The 20,442-nt window shown below is 54.7% G+C and overlaps 1 protein-coding gene across 16 annotated transcripts in view; it reads right to left on the minus strand.

Moving 5' to 3' along the window:
* Window positions 1–3,753: 3,753 nt before the first annotated feature.
* Window positions 3,754–20,442, minus strand: part of FCHO1 (FCH and mu domain containing endocytic adaptor 1) — a 29,847-nt gene continuing 13,158 nt past the window's right edge. For 8 of the 16 annotated variants that reach the window (XM_069590634.1, XM_069590635.1, XM_069590629.1 and 5 more), the window contains 22 exons: window positions 20,094–20,235; window positions 18,227–18,379; window positions 17,888–17,992; window positions 16,790–16,888; window positions 16,607–16,703; window positions 14,973–15,017; window positions 14,779–14,857; window positions 13,761–13,785; window positions 13,330–13,387; window positions 12,462–12,640; window positions 12,334–12,358; window positions 11,903–11,954; window positions 11,226–11,317; window positions 10,581–10,856; window positions 8,793–8,905; window positions 8,597–8,684; window positions 8,334–8,442; window positions 7,266–7,421; window positions 6,841–6,973; window positions 6,190–6,389; window positions 5,265–5,320; window positions 4,412–4,742 (listed from right to left, as the gene is read on the minus strand). In XM_069590634.1, coding sequence (XP_069446735.1) covers window positions 4,498–4,742; window positions 5,265–5,320; window positions 6,190–6,389; window positions 6,841–6,973; window positions 7,266–7,421; window positions 8,334–8,442; window positions 8,597–8,684; window positions 8,793–8,905; window positions 10,581–10,856; window positions 11,226–11,317; window positions 11,903–11,954; window positions 12,334–12,358; window positions 12,462–12,640; window positions 13,330–13,387; window positions 13,761–13,785; window positions 14,779–14,857; window positions 14,973–15,017; window positions 16,607–16,703; window positions 16,790–16,888; window positions 17,888–17,992; window positions 18,227–18,379; window positions 20,094–20,235 — 2,527 coding nt within the window. In that variant the 3' untranslated portion in view covers window positions 4,412–4,497. Of the gene's footprint in view, window positions 4,037–4,411; window positions 4,743–5,264; window positions 5,321–6,189; window positions 6,390–6,840; window positions 6,974–7,265; window positions 7,422–8,333; window positions 8,443–8,596; window positions 8,685–8,792; window positions 8,906–10,580; window positions 10,857–11,225; window positions 11,318–11,902; window positions 11,955–12,333; window positions 12,359–12,461; window positions 12,641–13,329; window positions 13,388–13,760; window positions 13,786–14,778; window positions 14,858–14,972; window positions 15,018–16,606; window positions 16,704–16,789; window positions 16,889–17,887; window positions 17,993–18,226; window positions 18,380–20,093; window positions 20,236–20,442 lie in introns of those variants that run through there. The other 8 variants (XM_069590640.1, XM_069590638.1, XM_069590639.1 and 5 more) reach the window with 2 other exon arrangements.

The raw sequence follows: 20,442 nt of genomic DNA on the forward strand, positions 1-20,442 counted from the left end.
TAAGTTTTCTGGCCGGCCCCGCCCTTCCTTCCCTCCCCGGCCGCGCCCCTGCCCCTCCACTGGCCGGATCGCCCAACCCCGCGGCTTCTCGCCTCCTCCGACCCTACCCCGGCTCCAGACCCCATTTGGGGGAGTCTGGAGCCAGAGAGAGAGAGGCCGGAGATGTGCGAGAGGCGCCTTCCTACCTCTGGCAAAGGGCCCCAGGATTGGTCCAGCGTGTGTTCGATAAGAAATTATTAAGAGGGTGTGTGTGTGTCCAGGGGGTGGGGGGGAGCAAGGAGGCGAGTTGATCCCAGTGGCTCTTCAAGGGGTTACAATATTTCAGAACCCCATAATCTATCCGGAGCTCCCAGACGTCCAGGTGCCGCTGGCTGGCATTCGCAAAGCTGCAAGTCAGATTGGAAGATTCTTGAGGTTGGGGCTAGCCAAGATGCGAACCCTACCTGTGCTGCGTTTGAGTGTCTAGAACTTTCTGGTGTTGGCACATTAGATGGGTTGGGTTGTGGAGGAGAGCTCCAGTCCACAGGTGTAAGCCAGGTGGTGATTCAAGCCATCCTCTACTTCCTGCCCCATCGCGATTTCCTCCCTAGGAGGAAGAGGAACCGGTCCTGGCTGCACTTCAGTTTTCTCATCTGTAAAGTGGAGGAGCTACACCCGGGCTCGTCCAGCTGGGACGGGTCTGGGGAGCAAGGTCAGCACAGAGCAACCGCATGAGCTACTCTGCGGGTGTTGAAGAGCGATGACATTAAATGTCTGCCTCAAATGGGGGCATTTCAGGCCTCAGATCCCCGGGTCGGGAAGATCTCCTGCAGAAGGGAAAGGCTACCTACTCCGGTATTCTTGCCTGGAGAAGTCCTTGGACAGAGGAGCCTGAAGGGCTTCGGTCCCTGGGGTCGCAGAGAGTAGGACACGACTGAGTGACTAACACTTTTGGGCCACAGAGACCCTGGCTCTTGCACTTTCTCGCGATGACAAACCTTTAAACTATGGAACCCGTTGAGGTTTCCTGGTTTAAAGTTCCTCTAAAGAATGGGGCCCCCTCGGGTTTCCTGTGTTCACAAGCCCCATGTGTGTGTGCACGCGCGTGCTCCGTCGCTTTAGCTTTAGTTCTGTCCGACTCTGCGACCCCCTGGACAGTAGTCCCCCATGCCCCTCAGTCCATGAGACTGTCCAGGCAAGAATACTAGAGTGGGTTGCCATTTCCTTCTGCACAAGAGCCCGGTAGGAGAGCTTAATCAGACAACAGATCTGGGGGGTGTGCCTCTGCCCATCCCTCTCGGTATCAGGCAAGGGCCCCCTTCCTGTGTCATCCCTCCCCCCAACCCACCCTCCTCGAATGTGTGGGCCTGGGAGCTGACCAGGCTCGCCCAGCCCGGCTGGCCTGCCGGGTAGGAAGCTGGAGTCACCTATTACAGCCAGGGTGGCTTCAAAAGCTTTCAGGGTAGAACTGGGGGGCTGGAGGGCTTGGGTTCAAATACAGACTGGAATTATCATATGACCCAGGAATTTAATTCCACTCCTAGGTATCCACCCCGCTAAAAATAAAAAACAGGTGTTCAAACAGGTGTGCACCGTGTTTATAGTAGAACAAGGCAATCACCAAAAGGTGGAGACAATCCGTGTCCATCAAAGGATGAGTGGATGGAAACAACCTGGAATATTATTCAGCCACGACAAAGAAGAAAGCAGTGACGCACGCTGCAATGAATGCTATGCTGAGTGAAAGAAGCCAGGCTAGAAAGACCACCTCGTGTGTGAGATGTCCAGAACAGGCACATCTCTAGAGTCAGACAGCAGATTAGTAGGTACCAGGGCCTGGAGGGAATGGGGAGTGGCAGCTAATGGGAATGGATTTCCTTTTGGGGTGATCAGAATGTTCTAGAACTAGAGGGGACAACATTGTGGTTGTGCTATATGGCACTAAATTCTTTTGTATTTAAAAAAATATGTTTTACTTATTTGGCTGCAGGAGGGATCTTTTCACTGTGGCATGTGGGATCTAGTTCTCTGACCCAGGCCCCTGCATTGGGAGCGCTGTGTTTTAGCCACTGGACCACCAGGAAAGTCCCTGAATTGTTTAAATCATTAATTTTCTATTATGTGAATGTCACCTCAATTAAAAAAAAAATTTCTCAGGCCATTCACCTACCAGGGGTGGCTTCTGGCTGATCACCTAATAGCTTTGTGTTTGGAGGCCTCCAAGGTGTAGGAGACCAGGGCATTGTAAAAACCACCAGACAGGGCTGCCTGCCTGGGGTTGGCCAGTTCAACGGGGATCTCACCTTCCCCCTGGGACTCACCCTCCCACATAGACACCTGTCACACCAGTTCTGGATGACCGAGCACTTAAGAGGCCGCACCCAGAAATGCCTGATGTGATTTAAAGGTTGCCCAGCCTCACTTGTGACCCAGGAAAGCAAATGAAAGCCACCAGGAGGTAGCATTTTCCTGCTTCTTATCAGATGGGCCAGAACCCAAACCCAGATAATGCTCAGAGCTGTGATAAACGTGTCTCCTCATGCTCTGGTCCACAGTGTGGACGTGGCACTCCAGCCTTTCAGCCATACAGGACTACATACAGGGACGGTTTTGGAGGGGTCAAAGCCACTGAGAATACGCCTACGCATGTACGCACGTGTGCGAAAACTTGGAGGGCGGGGACAATCCCGTAGGCTCTGACATTTGATTCTAGCATCTTTTTGGGGCTCATGAACTCAGGGAACCTGGGGTGAGTGTGGGCTATGAACCTGCAGCTGAGGAGCCGAGGGCCTGTGAGGCGAAGCACCCACCTGCGCTCTAAAGTCCTGTTGGAGGCAGCAAAGTATGTGCGCTGGTGCCGTCCCTGGGATCTCCATGGCCTTCAGGGTCAGGCACCCAGGATCCCCACATGTCCACCAGGACCCAGGACTTTCCATCAAGCTCAGACCTGCTCCCCACCGCAGTATGCTGGCTACCTCACTTGTCCTGGCCCTCCCTCAGGCCACCCCATGCCCACCTGCACTTAGGTCCCCACCTTCCGCCCGGGGACCCCCAGTAAATAAGAGAATACCAGGACTTCTGGAGTGCTTACTCTGTGCCAGGCATTCTTCAAAGTATGTGACCTCCTCACAAGCACCTAGTGAGCTGGCTTACAGATGAGGCCTGGGGAGCTCAAGTTACTGGCTCAGTCACACAGCCACTGGCTCTAAACCCTGTCTTTTCAGCTTCACAGCCTCACGGCTTCCAAGAGTTCTGTCTTGCTCACAGCTGTAGGTGGCTGCAAGTCCTCAGTCAGTGTTTGTGAGCTATTCGCTTTCTTACACTAGTTGCTTTTTGCACCATTTCCTTTGGTCCCACAGGGCTGTGTGTGGTTTGCAAAGGAATCCTGCCTCAAGGTCTTTGCACCTCCTGTGCCCACTGCCTGGGATGCCAACTGATATTATTCTGCTTGGCATGTCCACGCCAGCCTGAAAACTTCTACTCAAACCTCAAAGCCCCATTTATAATGCCCTCTGCTTAGGAAGTCTTTCTGGCATCCCCCTCTAGGTTCCTCTAGTCCGTGTTCTCTTTCACCAGCCCACGGGACTGGAGGTATTCATGGGGTTGGGGGTGTTCATATTTGGCTTTTTTTGCCTCAATATCACCCTGCACTGGCTAGGTAAGGGTGGAGGAGTGGAGGTAAGATCATTAGGAATTTTAGCTCTCTCCTACCCATCCGTCTTTTCTTCCTCTCCTCTCTGGAAACGTGAAGGAAACTTCCTGGTGCAGGAAAAGTCTTGTTATTTATTTTATTAGAAAATAGAGTGTTTATGTAAAGAACATCAAAAGGTCGAGGACCTGCACGGGAGTCGGCGTGAGCAGGAGTGATCTCAGGCTCAGCCAAATTGAGTACGGGGATCCTCTCCATGGAATCAGGGCCTCAGGGGAGGCCAGGTGGGGAGCCCCCGGGTCCAGCAGGAGGGCAGGAAGCAGTCAGCGAGCACCACGATGCAGGGCGGAGCTGGGGCCAGCAATGCTGGTCAGCTTCTGTGGGCTTAACAGCTCACCAGGTACTTCCCTGTGGAGACAGGGTGGTGAGGGGAGAAGGGATCCCCTAAGCTCTCCCAAACACCCCTGTAACTCACTGTTCCACTGTCCCATGGACCCCAGCAGCCGCTCATGAGGACAGAAGCATGGGATGGGGGTGGGGGTGGATGCACCAGTGGGGCCTCCGGCTCCCTGCCTTGGGTTCTCGCAAGGACGCCAGCCAGCCAGGGGACACTTCTTTTTTTCTTTCTTTTTTGGCTGCACTGTGCATGTGTTCTCCGACTAGGGCTTGAATCCATGCCCCTTGTAGTGGAAGCATGGCGTCTTAACCACTGGCTGGTCAGGGAAGTCCCATAGAGGATACGTCTTGATCCCTTTCACTGGGGCTCTGACCACCCATCTCTCCACCCGTACCCGCCACCTTGGGTCTCCAGGCCCCAACACCCACCTATCTCTTCCAAACACCCTAAATGTCTCCCCTCCCCCTGCATCCTAGAAGAAGCAATGAGTGGGACTCAGAGCCCGGCCTGGTCTTGGCTCCGGGGATGTGCAGTGGCAGGGCAAGGGCGTACCTGTGGCGAACCTCCTCTTTACCAGCGACATGCGGTAGCCACTCCCCACCAGCTCCACGTCCACGCCGGACAGAGTGGCCCCCTCACTGGTGAACTGAGCAGCCACAGGGCTGGGCGTGCTGGGCCCAGAGCATGGCTCCCAGCTGGCAGACAGGCGGCCAGAGCCTGGGGAGGTCTGAGGTCAGCCGTGCCCTTTTCCTCACCCCAGCCCTCCAGTGACCTGGGCTCCTCCTCAGCCCTGCACCCAAGCCCTTTGACCTGTGGCTCTGTTCCCTTTGACGACTTCTTTTGTCCTGCACCCTTTTCCTTTGGTCTTGCTGGGGTTGTGTGTGGTTTCCAAAGGAATTCTGCCTCAGGGCCTTTGCACCTCCTGTGTGCACCTCCTGCGCCCACCCCCTGGGATGCCCTCTCTTCCGCATTGTCAAAGCCCTTTTAAGCTTTCCTTGATGCCTACATTTCCCTGCTCCAGCACATCCCTAGTTCTCCCCTAGTTTATTTACAAAACATTTTTAGCCACGTCCCATGGCTTACTGGATCTTAGTTCCCTGCCCAGGAATCGAATCCCCGCCCTCTGCAGTGAAAGCGTGGAGTCTAGCCACTAGTCTGCCAGGGAATTCCCTCTTCCATAGTTTAAATAAGCCTATCCCATTTGAGACCTCCAAGCCCTTATGTACGACCATAACTCACCCCCTGCCTCAGACACATCTGGAAGCTTCCATAGGAGCCGCTTCTCCTCCAGGTTCCTGGCATCAAGAGATCAGGTCAGGTCTTTCCCAGAAAAGATATTCGGAGCCCAGGGTCCCAGCTCAGTTGCCTCTTGGCTACATGACCCAAGAAAGCCATGTCCCCTCCCTGGCCTCAGTTTCCCCATGTGTGAAAATGGGGGCGGGGGTGTGGAGCAGCTGTTTCCTGAAGGCTCCTCAGCCTCATAGCACTTGTAGGTGATGCATTTGGTCCTATAAATTCGGTTTCTTGGTTGTTGGTTCTACCTTCTGCACAAAACAAAGTTGTGCAGTGACTAAAAGCCCGGGGCCACGAGTGGGTGGCTGGTTCACATCCTGGTGTGACCTCCGGTCAACGACTTTGCTTCTGTATACCTCAGCTCCCCCTCGGTAAGTGGGGATGATGGTGATCCACCCCTCAAGGGATTGCTAAAAGCCCCGAGCCAGTCAGTGTATGCAGAGATGTAGGACACGCCTAACAGGTAGGAAGCTTTTGGTGTCAGACATTACTTTTGTTAATGATATTGCCCTTAGCTCCAAGCAAGGCACGTGCAAGCGCGCTCAGTCACTCCAGTCCTCTCTGACTGTTTGCGGCCCCCTGGACTGTAGCCCGCAGGCTGCTCTGTCCGTGGGGATTCTCCAGGCAAGAATATTGGAGTGGGCTGCCATCTCCTCCTCCCAGGGACCTTCCTGACCCAGGGACTGAATCCACATCTCCTGCGTCTCCTTGCACTGGTGGATGGGTTCTTTAACACCAAGCTTCTTTGGGAAGCCTCTGAGCAAGGTGAGCCCACAGTGAATGGTCAGGCCTACAGTGGACCCATCAGTTACTGCATCAGAGGGCGGTCTACTAGGTTCTGAGCCTCTCCCGGCTTCCCGCTCGCCCTCACCAGGTGGCAGCCGGCTGCAGGCGGACATTGGTCACAGGTTCCCCCACGGGCAGCAGGATCTGGACATTGGTGAGTGGCGTGGGCACGACTGTGGCACCGGGTTGGTAGCTGTACTCCACCGAGACCTGAGTGAGGGTCGGCCCACACTGCCAGTGGGCGCTCAGCTGCAGAGGCATGGACTGGGGACCGGGGCGGGAGAACTAGGGGGAGCAAGAACAGGAGAGAGGATGTGGCTTGAGCTGCCCTGTCCTGCCACACCACACACTGTCCAGCCATGCTGCCCCTGCCATGTCACCCAGCATTCAAATGGCCTGATTCTGCACTGCCTGTGACACCCGAGGGGCTCCTGATACCCCAAGGGAGCTCTTTGTTGATGAGAGATTGTACTACATGACATGTCCAGCAGAGGGCAATAGAGTGCCTCATTCTAACACAGTCTTGGGGACAGGCCCTGGGAAAAGGCCCCTTCTAATTTGCATAATGCAGCCGTCTGCCCCAGCAGAGTCCTGGCCCCCTTACACTGCCCACCCTGCCTACCTCCCACAGCTCCCCCCACTCCCACTGCTCTTCCCAGTGAGAGCTGCCTGCTCACCCTGCCCCTGCCCACCATCCTCCATGCCCGCTCTGCCCCACCCCATCCACCCGGCCCACCTGGTACCGCAGGAGTACTACGTTGTAGTAGGAGGCAGCTGGATTCTGCTCTGCCTGGCGCTGCAGAGTCTCAGTCAGAGTCGTCATGTTGAGCCAGAAGTCTTTGGTCTCTGGGTCACTCTGGGAAGGGTCACTGCAGAGACCAAGAAGAGTCACCCCAACCCTTGGGAGATGCCTACACCAAAGGCCTCCTGAAGATGCAGATTCCCAGGCTAACCCTGGGACCAGGAAAGTGTAACTCCCAGGAAAGGAGGGTGGTGGGAAGCAAAAGAGGGAAGGAAAGTGAGTTTCAGAGAGGGAGAGTGACTTGCCCAAGGTCACACAGCAAATCCCAGGAGGCAGAACAGAAATTCAGGGCCGGGGAGCGCCTGGCCTCCTCCAGCCCCTGGTACCACCCAACTATGCACCCCTTCTTCTAATGGTACCTGAAGAGCAGGTCAGCATTGGGCTGGAAGTGCTCAATGGGGGCCGTATGCACGAGGCGGAAGCTGAGGACGGGAGGGGGTGGGGTCCCGCTGAACACGCGCACGATGCCGGCAGGGAAGGTCATGGTCAGCTCCCCAGTTACTCGAGCCAGGCAGCTGGTGGGGGGAGTTGAAGAAACTGGGCATTGGCTTAGGGCTCTACCAAGCTCCTCTTCCTCCCCTCGCTACTAGCTCCACTGTAGCCTGTGGCTCACCAGGTCCATCAGAATCAGCAAGGCCCTGACCCAGGCAGCATCCCAGCCCCAGCTACCTCCCCTTGTCTCCCTGCCTGGACAGCAATCTAGACACCAGGAAGAATCCACAATGAGCTGAAGGAGACAGGGACACTCCCTTCCCCACTTCCCTTTTCCCCTAGGCCACCAGGAAGCTCAAAGCAAACCATTCAGTCCTCAGCTTGGGTTTTGGGTCTGATACTCTTTGTGGCTTCATCTTACAGTGTCTTTCAGCTGGGCGCTGTCCCCAGATTATTCCTGGTCCCTCGAGTCACCTTTCCCTTTCCCGCTCTGTGGGCTGGCCTCTGGTCTTGCTCCTGCAGTGTGATGCCCACAGCAGCCTCGGAGGAGCTCCGCTCCACCATGGAAACATCAGTGCCCTGTCTGCCTGCCTGTGTGTGTGTGCACACCCGCTCAGTCACTAAGTCATGTCCAACTCTTTGCCTCCCCGTGGACTGTAGCCTGCCAGGCACCTCTGTTCGTGGGATTTTCCAGGCAAGAATACTGGAGCGAGCTGCCATTTCCTTCTCCAGGGGATCTTCCCGACACGGGGAACCTGAATCTCCTGCGTGGCAGGCAGATTCTCTGCCACTGAGCCCCCTGGGAAGCCCACCTCACTGCCTTAGCCTGTTCAAATGCCCCTTATGGCTCCTATTGCTCTCAGGATGGGCCTAGAGGCCGTTCCGTGGTAAAGCAGATCAGGAAACCCCCCTGAACGCTGGCCCTGCTGGAACCCAGATGCACAGCTCCCAGGAAGCCCTGTTTGCTTGTCACCATCTGCCCCACCACTGTGTACCTGGGGCTGGGGCCACGGAAGTAGGCGTGGACGTACTCAGTGAAGGCAGTGGCCACGGGCAGGGCATCCTGGGAGCCCAGGACCACAGGGCTGGGACCCCGAGAGACTCCTGGGGGTGGCAGGGAGGGAATGGGGGACAGACAGAGTGAGCACAGGTCCCAGGCTCCCGAACCCCCGCCCTCTGCGACAAAGCCTCTGTTGTATCTTGGCCACCCACCCGGACTGGAGAAGGTGACCCTGAAGCCCAGAGAGGACCCACATACCATGTCCGGTCTGGGATGCGAAGCTGGGCCGTTCAGGGATGGAGCTGGGAGCTGAAGAGCCCAGTGGGGAGGGGCTCAGGGAACGAGACTGGAAGGGAAGAGGAGAAGCCGGCCTGTGAACACCCTGGCAGAAGTGCCCCGAGGCTGATCCTGGAGGCGACCCCCGCAGCCCAGCTCCTGCTGCCCCCGACCCTACCAGGTCTCCATTGCTGCGCATGAGGGGACAGGATGCCTTCCTGGAGCGCGGTCTCCGGGATGGGGCTGCCAGACCCTCCCTGACAGCAAAGTCAGCAGGTACAGGCATCAAGTCTGGGGAACAAGCGTAAGCACAGACATGGCTCAGCTGCTGTCTGGGCCTCTCGGGGAAGAATTCAGCCCCAATCCGAGAATCGGGCTCACAGGGGGAAACCGCCTGATGGTCAGAAGTCCTCAGGCTGCAGAGAAGGTGCTGGACAGGACTGGAGACACCACATGCAACCTTGAGTCTCCCAGACACTAGACTGGCGGCTCAGGAAGGGGTGAGCTCCCGATCGCTGGAGGTACGCAAACAAGGGCTGGATGTTCAGAAGGCAGGCACACTGTTGCAGGGGGGCGGATTTGGCAGAGACCTTTTATCCAACATTTGGCAATTCTACGACCTTCATCCTCTCTGAGAGGGTCTCCCACCCTGGCCAGTGTCAGAGTCACACCTTCTAATTTAACTAATCTCGGTGTTAACACCTCAGTTCCCCTTGCTCTCCTGCTTCCCTGGTATTCCTGCTTTGCTCCGTCTACAAGCGCTTACTTGCCCACCTACACCCCACACGACGCTGTCTGTCCCAAGGTTCTCAGCCGGGTCAGATCCCTTGCTGTGGTGGGGCTGTCTTCCTCCCTGGCCTCCATTCCGCAAACGTCAGGCGTACCCTGCCCCCAAGTGGTGACAGTCAAGTACCAGTGATCCTGTTGCCAAGTGTGCCGGAGAATAAAGGGGCAGAACCGGCCCAGTTGAGAACCTTAATTCTGCGATACACCTCTGGTAACTTCATCTGTCTACACTTGTGGTCTGCACTCACTCCTCTGAGCCCTGAGCCCTCCCTTGAACCAGTTCCAACCGGGCTCTTTCTTTACACCAAGGATGGTACCCTCTGCCCCCAGTGCTGGGGATCTCACGTGGCCACAGCCTGCAGCCCCTCTAACTCAGGGCCCAGAAGCCAGCCCACACCCAATCCCCTCCTCCCTCCCGGCCTTGCACACGCCCACCCCAGCTTCTTCCGCCCCATCCTTCCTGCTCTTTCTGCCCCTCCCTCTCCTCTCAGTTGCTCTCAGACCCTCCGCCCTGACTCCTCTTTTCGCTGGGCCCCATGTCTACCAGCGGCTTCTCCCCACTGTCACCCCATCACCACTTACCTGGACTCACTTCCCTGGTCTCCAGCTCCTATCCTCACCGATCAAGTGGTCAGAGAGCCGGTAACCCCAGCAGGTTTCACCCCTCTCTGCTCACAGCCCCTCCCTGCTGTGGCTCTGACCTTGTTAGGGGTAAAACTCACGATTCTCCCTGGGATCCCTGGGCCCCATCTGGTCCCATCTCCCTGTCCACATCTGCCCCTCCACTCCCTTCTTCTCCCTGTCATTATTCTGTTTCAGTCACGCTGGCCTCCTTGCTCGTTGTTCTTCAAAGGGCCTAGCCCCCTTCTACCCCAGGGCCTTTGCACATTCCTCTGCTGAGAATTCCATTCCTGGAGTCCACATGGCTTCATCCTCACCTCCATCAAATCTCAGTTCCGCCTCTTCAGGAGGCCCTACGCTTCGGAGCCGTCACCAGGCACCAGTCACCTCCTGCCTTGTTAAACATTCATCTCATTAATGTCCCTGCAAGGATTAGGGTTTCTGCCTGCCTGGGTCCCAGCTGTGTCCCTCAACACCCTGTTCAGGCCCTGGCCACATTAGGAACTCTCTCATCGCCCAGGGCTCAGAAAACTCTCAGACCAGGGGTAGAGGGACTCACCTCCTCCAGCCACAGCCTCCGGCCCCCAGGGGCTCGGGGATGCTGCAAGGGGCTGTGGCGAATCTGATGGCAGCAGGGACTGTGTGCCCCTCGACTCCGGGGGTGACACCCTACAAGTAGGTGGGCTCTGTGGGGTGCCGGGGCGTGGGACCCAGGAATCCGGGGAGGGACCCGGTGCCGCGTGGGATGGTGAGTCCAGTCCGGAGTCCTCCACGTTCTCGGGAGACGAGGAGGAGAAAGGCGAGGGGCTGGAGGTGAAGCCGAGGCTGCTAGAGCCTGGGGGAGGGAAGGGGAGCAGCCAGCTCCAGACGCCACTCCTACGGAGTCCTGTCAATCCTCTCGCAGGCCACGCCCATGCTGAGGATGGTCCGCCCCCATTCAATGTCTTGCCCTCCTCAGCAGGCCTTGTCCATCTCTACTGATGCCCCGCCCACCCGCTATTGTCATCCCACTCCCACAAACGCCGTACCTTCTCTCCAGCTCCGCCCATTCCTGCTGTGGCCTCGCCCACCCTCACTTTGACCCACAAAGGATCCCCATCTCCTCCCTCCAACTCATCCCGCCTATCCGAGCCTCCTATTCTGGTAGTGGCCCCACCCACCCTCCTGTAGCCACGCCCATGCCCCGAGGCCCCACCCCCATCACCTGTAAAATCTTCGTGGTCCAAGGCGGACTCTAGGGTAGGCCCAAAGAGGTTCTTGGAAACCTGCTCATCCGATTGCAGCTTCTCCGCACAGCTGGGGACACGGATTGGACAGGCGGGGTGCGTTCTATTACTTCCACGCTTCCTCCCTTCCACTTCAGGACCTTGGCATACTCTGTTTTTGGTCTTGAGCTCTGTTCCCCCCAAATCTCCCTATGGCCACGTCCTGCTTCTCTTCAGGAGTCAGCTCCAGGCCCTCCCCACATCTGCGACCCCTCCACCACGGCCCCACCTAAAGTCACTCACTCCTATTTTCCATCGTGGTCCCTGCTTTCATTTCTTCACAGCACTTAGAAGCATCAAATATGCTCTAATCTACTTACTATTTAACAAATCCGAGCCACTAGAATGTGACTCTGAGAAGGAGGATCTATCTAGATCATTTATCTTTGGAACCCAGAACCGCAAGAGTACACACAAAGCACTCAATAAATGTTCATCAAATGAATGACTAAGTGGTCCCTCAAATGGCACGTCCTTAACTCCCTGCCAGGGTAAAAGAAGGGGAGTCAGAGACTCGGGGAGGCAGCAGGGGAGGAGGAGGAAGAGGTGGTGTCGGGGACCGGCCACCCACCTGCCCACTCACGTGGGCCCAATGCCCCACCCCCATGGAACCCACCTGCTGGCCCTTGGGGCGGATTGAGGCCTCTGTGGTCTCCCGACAGTGTCCCCTGTGAGAGATGGACCTCCTGAGCCTTCCCGTCGCCAGGCCTGCACGGCTTCCCAGTCCACAGACCAGGAGACCGAGGCTTGGGGCTGTCCAGTCAGCCACCCAAAGTGACCAGCAAATCAGGCAGAGAGCGATCTGAACCTGAGCCAACTTGTCTCCAGCTTTTGGCTTCTCTCCCGGCCTCAGTGATCCCTTTTGGCTCTCATTTAATTCTCATAAGGAATGACCCCATGTCATTAAAGGAGACAGATCAGAGTGGGCAAGCAGCTTGCCCCAAGTCACACAGCAGAGCTGACATTCAAACCCACACCCGCATTCCAGGCCCAGTCTCCCTTTCACGGGCCTCTTGTCAACTGAAGAGCCCTCAACAGACTACTCACGTGAAGAATGGCGTTTCATGGTGCCCTGCGGACAGAAGGGTGGCATCAGGTTGGGGGGGCGTTTGGCTGGAGCCCCCGCCCCACGCAGGGCATCTCCCCATGCCTCACCCCGGGGCCAGGCGCCTCACCCCGGGGCCGGGAGGAAGAATGAGGCTGCCCGCTGTGGCCTTGAGCTGGGCTGCAGCTGCCTTGGGACTGCAGGTTGGGGCCCGGGCTGAGGCAGGCTTGATGTGCACGTAGATTTTGCGGGGTTCCTCATCATCAAAATCGGAGTCGCTGGATGAGAAGTGGGTGGACTCTGCTGTGCGTGCACTGCAGTCAAGGCACCAACACTGGCTCCCCCCAGGCAGCCCTCACACCCGTCCCTTCCTGCTCATACCCCTTTGGGGTGCAGCCCCATCTCCGCTCTCATCACTTGCCCCCCTCGCCTTGACACCACGCATCTGCCACCATGCTCCTCTCCCCACAAGCCTTCATACAAGAATGCGTGCATGCTCACTCAGCCGTGTCTGACTCTTTACAGCCCCACGGACTGCAGCCCACCAGGCTCCTCTGCCCATGGGATTTCCCAGGTAAAAATACTGGAGTGGGTAGCCATTTCCTCCTCCAGGGGACCTTCCTGATCCAGGGATCAAACCCGTGTCTTCTCCATTGGCAGGCATTTCTTTACCACTAGTGCCACCTGGGAAGCCCCTTATATAAGCATTCCCTGACCTAATCAGTAAACTATTCAGCTGCTAAACCCCAACACGTGACCACCTCTTCCAGGAAGCCCCTTTTGCTCCCCCCTCTGGGATAACCAAGCCCTCCTCTCTCTCTGTTGCTCAGCTCTGACCCCACAGGGTGAGTGTCTGTATTTGAATCTGCTTGCTTCACAACTGGAGGCTCCACCAAGCGTGTAGGCAGAGAGGGTTGCTAATGGTGGGTGGATCCCTGTGGATGGAGCTTTGTCCTTGCTGTGCCAACAACTGCCCCCAGAGGGCACCAGGAGGATATTGTTCTGGGTGACATCAGGCCTGATGGTGAAACCTTCCTCATCCACCTCTGGACAAGTCTGGGGAGGGACAAGCAAGCAGTGCGTTAGGCTCTCCAGTACCAAACTTCCCATCTCACCCTGCCATGCCTGCCTCCCACCTCTGGGCCCTGACTCAGATCAAAAAAGAACCCCAATGGCAATAACTATCTTCCCGCGGTGTGTGGGCAGGTTCTTAAAGGAAGAGAACACGCCACTACCTGTCCTGAGGGGCAAACTGAAGCGAAAGGAGGATATTGGTCCCTCCCACATCATCCATGGGGGTTTGTAGCCAATGTGGGACTGGAACCTGGTCCCTAAGCCGTGTGACCTCTAGCCCCTTGAGCTCCAGGCGTGATTTCCAGACATGGGAGTGCGGAGCAAGGCAGGACTGGGCCCCTCCCATGGCACTTACCCCTAAATCAGGTTCCAGGGAATCTCTGCGGATGGAGAAGCAGATGTCAGTGTCTGCTCTGCCACCTCCACTGGCCCTCCCCTCCACCCCCAACACCAGATGCAGAACCTGCAGGCAGTCCCCTGGGCGGCTCTGTGGTCCTGGGCCAGCCCTGCAGGTGGGGCAACCTTGGGGCTAGCTTGGGGCTGGGGCCAGTGAGTCTGAGCTAGCTGAGTATGGGGCATTCTCAAACAGCTTGGAAGGGGAGGGACTTGGAAATCAGTTTGAATGTAGGGCTCACCTTGGCAGGAAAATAACAGGGCCAGCCTTGGCAAAGAGAAGAATTCTGGGCTAGCCTGGGCAAGGCTAACCCTGGTCTAGCCAGGGAGACCACGGGTATAGGGAAGAATTTGGTACTAGTTTGGGCAGAGAGACTCGTGGGCTCATCTTGACAATGGTAGAATTACCAGGCTAGATGAGATGAGGGAAACAGCAAGTCTAGCCCTGCCAGGGAGAAATCCCAGGCCAGCCAGGGCAGGGGTAATCCTGGATGGGTCTGCAACAGGCCGCCCCTGGTCTAGTCTTGGCAAAAGGAGAATTCTGGATGACCTTGTGTGTGTGCTAAGTCACTTCACTCGTGTCCAACTCTGTGTGGCCCTATGGACTGTAGCCTGCCAGGCTCCTCTGTCCATGGGATTCTCCAGGCAAGAATACTAGAGTGGGTTGCCATGCCTTCCTCCAGGGGATCTTCCCCACCCAGGGGTTGAGCCCATATCTCTTAAGTCTCCTGCATTGGCAGGTGGGTTCTTTGCCACTAGTACCATCTGGGTTGCCCCCTGGACTAGTTTGGGCACTGGTAATACTGAGCTAGCCTGGACAGAAGTGCTTCTGGGCTGGCCTGGGTAGAAGGGATCCTGGGCTAGCCTGGAACAGAAATTCTCTTGGGCTACCCTAAGCAGGGGACTTCCAGGAAAGCCTAGGAATGAGGAGGGATCCTGGGTTAGCCTGGGCCAGGGCTGGGGCTGGGATGCTTCCTCACACAGCTGTAGGTGGCTCCCGCTCCCGCCGGCTCAGTCCTGGGAGGCGAAAGGCCTTGGCTCCACGCAAACGTTTCATTGCTGAGAACAGATGAAGGGGTGCAGATGAGCCCTGGGTGGGGGTCCCCTTCCCATTCAGATCTGCCTCCCTCATCCCCATGGTCCAGCCTGGGCATCCAGGCCCAGACGTACTTGCCTTCCTGCAGGGTAGCCGCTCTGTACGCCTCAAAGTCCAAAGGCCCTGGGACAGAAAAAATTGAGAAACTCAGCCAGGCAGGGGGACTGGGCCTGGGAAGGGTAGCAATATACCTTTGGTCACACAATGGCACCTGGGTCTGAGCTTAAGGTGAGTCAGGGTCCAAGGCGTGAGCCAAGATGCTGAACCAGTCTCGGAGATAGTCATGCGTGGGATGGGCCAAGGGTTCTTGGTCTTGCCTTGGATGGTGCCACCTTGGGATGGACTGGAGGGACTGCCTGAGTTACTTCTACTTCCAGAATTTCTGGGTAGAACTTGGGTGGGTCAGAGGATGGATCATAAATGTCAGTACAATGGGCTGAGCCTTAAGTCCCAGGATGAGGACCTGGGACTCTCTCCCAAGGGTGATGGGAAACCACAGAGGTTATGTGAGCAGGAGCAGGGCATGAGAAATCTGGAGCCAGTGAAAAACAAGAATGGAGGTTCACACAATGAGAGGTACCCTGAGCTGGTGCTGAGCTATAGAGACGGGAGGGAGACAAGACAGACCCTAGTGGTTGTCTAGACCTAAGGATGTAAACAGCATTTACTAAAGTACCTACTGTGTGCCAAGCACACATTTTGTCCTTTATTTGCATCAAATTAGTGAACCCTGAATATTCATTGGAAGGGCTGATGCTGAAGCTCCAATACTTTGGCCCCCTGATGCAAAGAGCTGACCCACTGGAATAGACCCTGATGCTGGGAAAGACTGAGGGCAAGCGAAGGAGCCAACAGAGGATGAGATGGTTGGATGGCATCTCTGACTCAATGATGTCCATTGAGTTTGAGCAAACTCAGTGAAGGACAGGGAAGCCTGGCGTGCTGCAGTTCATTGGGTTGCAAAGAGTCAGACAAAACTTAGTGACTAAACAACAGTAACAGTGAACTTTCACAACACCATTAGTTGGGCGCTATCATCCCTACTTTACAGAAAAGGAAACTAAAACTCAGAGAAGGCGAGACAGATGCCCAAGGTGATACAATGAGTAACAAGGGAAAGATGCAAACCCAGACATGACCCTAAAACTTGGGCTCTCAATTCTTCCTTGACCCTGTAATCTGGGACATTTTCAAATGGGCCTTTTGCTCAATAATCCTCAGTGGCTCCCTTGAGCCCTCAGGGAAACAGTTGAAAGGCTGACCCTGGCATTCAAGACCTCTCTGGTATCTAGTGGTAAGAGATTTATCTGTAAGATTAGGCATCAAGTTCTCTTCCTCTGTAGGTTGCTGAGTTAGATTTGTCTTCAGTCCGTTTTTTAAAAAGATTATTTTTAAAAATGTGGACTACTTTAACAGTCTTTTATTGAATTTGTTGCAATACTATTTCTGTTTTCTGTTTTGGTTTTTTGGCTGCAAGGCATGTGGGAGTTCCCTGACCAGGAACTGAATCTGCACCCCCTGCACGGGAAGAAGCCAACCCCTGGACCACCAGGGAAGTTTCATCCATCCATTTTGCTATTCCTTTTTTTAACCCCATTTTTCTGGTGAGGAAAATGAAGCCCAGGGAGGTTCATTCTCTAGGCTCTTGAATCCTGTTCCTTCCCCATAGCTGTGGCTCCACAGCCCAACTCCCATGGATGCCCCGGACTCACCAGGCTTCTCCTGGCCTGTGCCTTTGCTCTCTGCAAACTTCCTCAGCAGCATCTCCACGCTGACGTTTTCTACGTTCTGCTTAAACTCCTCATGCACCTGGGCCAGGAGGACGGAGTCTGTAACCAGGCAGGGCCTTCTTGCCCAGCACCTCAACCTCATTCCCCACTCCCAGCCCCACTCACCTGCCCAATCTGCACATGGGTGTCCTCCACTGAGTGGGCATAAGAGCCCATTAGTGCCTTCATTTGCCGCAAGTGGGTCTCTTCCATGGCTTGGAAGCGCTGAGGCAGGAGGGGAGGAGCAAAATGGGAAGGTGTGGCTAGTGACCCCACCTGACCAATCAGAATGTTCCAACCCCCTGGCCTCAGTGATTGATTTGGGTAAGAGCTCTGGGACTTTTGCTGGAATCATAGAAAAAACACTTATCCTGACTCAATGAGCTGGTAGGTAAATGGGGCCGCTGCTGGTGGCTACTTTGTTACACACACACACACACACACACACACACACTGAGACACTGAGGAGGGTATGTCTGCCTGGGAATGAAGCCCTCAGGGAGAAAACCAGATTTGAGAAGCAAAGAGGCACAACTTCCTGCCAACACCATTTGGGCACCTGGATCCAGCCAGGCCTGAAGCTCTGCCCCACCCTGAACTTTTCAGTTCCCTGAGCCTGTAAGTCTCCTTGTCAGTTTGAACAAAGATTTCTATTGCTTGCAACTTTCTATCACTACAAAATCGAAGGAAAAAAAAATCTAATTCTTAATCCTGAGCTCCCAATCTGCTTTTTAAACCTTTGAGTAGACAGAGACCCAGAGAGGTGCAGTGCCTGGCCAAAGGTTGCACAGCTGGTGATGGACAGAGGCTAGACCAGGAATCCAGGCTTTTCAGTCACCATGACGTCAGGAGACTCTTGGCTTCTAAATCCTGCCCCATCTTGTTGAAACACCTCATCAATAATAATAATAATACATCATATAGAGTGGTTTCTATGCACCTGGTACTAGTCTGAAAATTTCATATATGGTGACTCATTTAATCTTCACAAGTCTATGAGGCAGGTAGTATTACTGTCCCCATTTTACAAATGGTGAAATTAAGGCACAGAACTGATTTGGTCTTTGAAATAATAATAACATCGACAACAACAACAAGAGCTAACTGGCTCAGTTTGGGCCTGTGATTCTAAGGCTTCTGGGAGTCGAGGGTTTGGAAGGCTCTGGACTTCTGAGGCCCATAGCATCCTGGGCCCAGAAATGTGTAGATCTCCAAGGCTCCTACCAGAGCTGAGTCCAGCATTTTCTGCTCAAAGTCAGAACGGGCTGAGTTGTATTTCTCCACCAAACGCCGCAGGCTCTCTGCTGCCTTCCTGGTCTTGGTCTCTGCCTAGGAGACACAGGGAGGGGACGGGGTTGGGAAAGGGACACTCGGGGCACTCTCCCTGGCCCCATCCCCAGCACGTAGACTCCCAGGGTGCCCAGGGTGTGGTCATGCAGGTTCAACGACCATGGCTCTGTGCTACGCTTTCACGCTCCCATCAGGCAGCCCCGCCACCTCTCGGCAAACCCCTCGGGTCTGTGTGGGCCAGTGGTGGCTGGGGACCCGCAGCTGAGCACCCACCTTGTCCATCTCCTTCTGGCTGGTGCTCTCCCTCCGCAGCCGCTCCTGGTCCATGCAACGGTTCAGGTAGTTCTCGCGAGACTTGGGCAGGAGCTGGCTGACCCCCGTGAGGACCTGTATGGCATCTAGGGTGCCCACCGCTTCCTCTTTGCACTGTGGGGGTGGGGAAGAACATGAGGACCCCCTGAAGGCCCTGCTGGGGTGCAGGACCTGAGCAGACCCTGGTACACACCATGAAATTCCCAGCCTCCCAAATCTGTGGGGTTCCAGTCCTACAGAATACTTTTTTCCTGAGAATTCTATGAATTTCAAAAATTTTAACTCTTTAAGTAGGTAATATTTACACATATTCCACATTTCAGAAAGTTTTAAGGAGTGAGCTCAGGTAAACCTCACCCCCCCCAACCTTTTTTTTTTTACTACGAAGTCTTTTTTTTTTTTTTCCTTTAGCCCCACTGCAAGGCAGATATGTGGGATCTTAGTTCCCTGACCAGGGATCGAACCCACACCCCCTGCAGTAGAAACACGGAGTCTTAACCACTGGACCACCAAGGAAATCCCAAACCTCCTATTATTACCATGATACATTTCCTGAAATAACTGGCATGCAGATCAGTGAATATGCCCATTTTTTATGACAAATGGTGACAGGCCATACTGTTTAACTGACTGCTTTTTCCACTTAATAATTCATTCTCAAGATTGTTCCATATCAGTCCAGAGAAAACTTCCTTGTTCTTTAATTTTTTAAAGAAAGTTGTGGTAAAATACACATAACGTAAAATTTGCCACCTTAACCATTTTTAAGTGTATGAAGTACTACAACTCTCTTCCTTAATGGGGGTTAAAAACTGCAGATTCTAGGGCTCTGTAAATGCAAACCCTCTATGACTCTAGGTAAGCTTCAAATATTTTGGAATCTTGTGAGTCTAAGGTCTGGTTCTTCCAGGATTTTAGTTTTGTCAAGAGTCTAGAAGCCTGGCACTCTGTGATGACACAGAGGAGCGGGATGGGATGGGTGAGGGAGGGAGATCCAAGAAGGAGGGAATATATGTATGTGTGTTAGTCACTCAGTTGTGTCTGACTCTTTGTGATCCCATGGAGTTAGGGTCCTCTGTCCGTGGAATTCTCCAGATGAGAATACTGGAGTGGGTAGCCATTCTCTTCTCCAGGGGATCTTCCTGACCCAGGGATGGAACCCAGTCTCCTGCATTGTAGGTGGATTTTTTACCATCTGAGCCACCTGGAAAGCCCCATGTTATTGTATGGGAGAAACCAACACGACATTGCAAAGCAACTTCATCTAAAAAATAAAGTTTATGCCAAAAAAAAAAAGAGTCTAGAAATGTCAAATAACAAGAGCTATAGTTTCTAACACTCTAGCTCAGGGGTCAGCAGACTTGCTGTGAAGGATTAGGTGGTAAATCTGACATTGAACTCAGCCACTGCAGTTCATAAGCCAGCCGCAGAAGATCTGAACGTGAATGGGCATGGCTGTGGCCTGCACAACTTCATTTACTGGCATTAAAATCTAAATGTCCCATAATAGTCACACACCATAATATATCCTTTTTTAAAAAAATTTTTCCCCCAATCCCTTAAAAGTAGAAAAATTACTCATAGCTCGAGGTGATGGTCTAGCCATCGTCTGCTGGCTGTAGTTTGCAGACCCTGTGCTCTTAGAATTTTGAGAGTCTGAAATTCAACAATGCTCAGGTCTGTGAGATTCTGAGTTTGATGTCATGGAATTAACAGAACCCTCAGGGGCACACACCAGGAGCTGGGGTTCCAAGGCCCAGAAGTCCTGGGATCCTAGGAGCCACAGCCGTTCCCCACCCACCGGCCCAGCGGCAACCAAGGCAGAGACCTTCTTGTGTGCCTTGAGCTGTTCCTCCCCGTGGCGGAGCACATCCTTGATGAGATCCTGAAGCTTCCGCGTCAGCTCCAGGTGGCAGAGCGCCAGCTTGTCTGAGGAGACTCGGAAGACCTCCCAGAGCGGGGCAAAGGTCCTGGAAACAGAGATGTGGGGGTCACACCCAGGGCCCAGCAGGCCCAACCCCAACCCCTCGGCAAGGGACCCCTCACCCAGCACGGCCGGCTTTGGCTCAGACACCTCATGTGTTCTGGGCCCTGCTAAACATGAACATACATGAACTCACTTAATCCTCATTGCAATCACATAAGGTGGGCCCGCAGCAGACAGGGAAACTGAGGCA

This window comes from Ovis canadensis, chromosome 5 (genome assembly GCF_042477335.2).
Source record: "Ovis canadensis isolate MfBH-ARS-UI-01 breed Bighorn chromosome 5, ARS-UI_OviCan_v2, whole genome shotgun sequence".
NCBI classification, from domain to species: domain Eukaryota; kingdom Metazoa; phylum Chordata; class Mammalia; order Artiodactyla; family Bovidae; genus Ovis; species Ovis canadensis.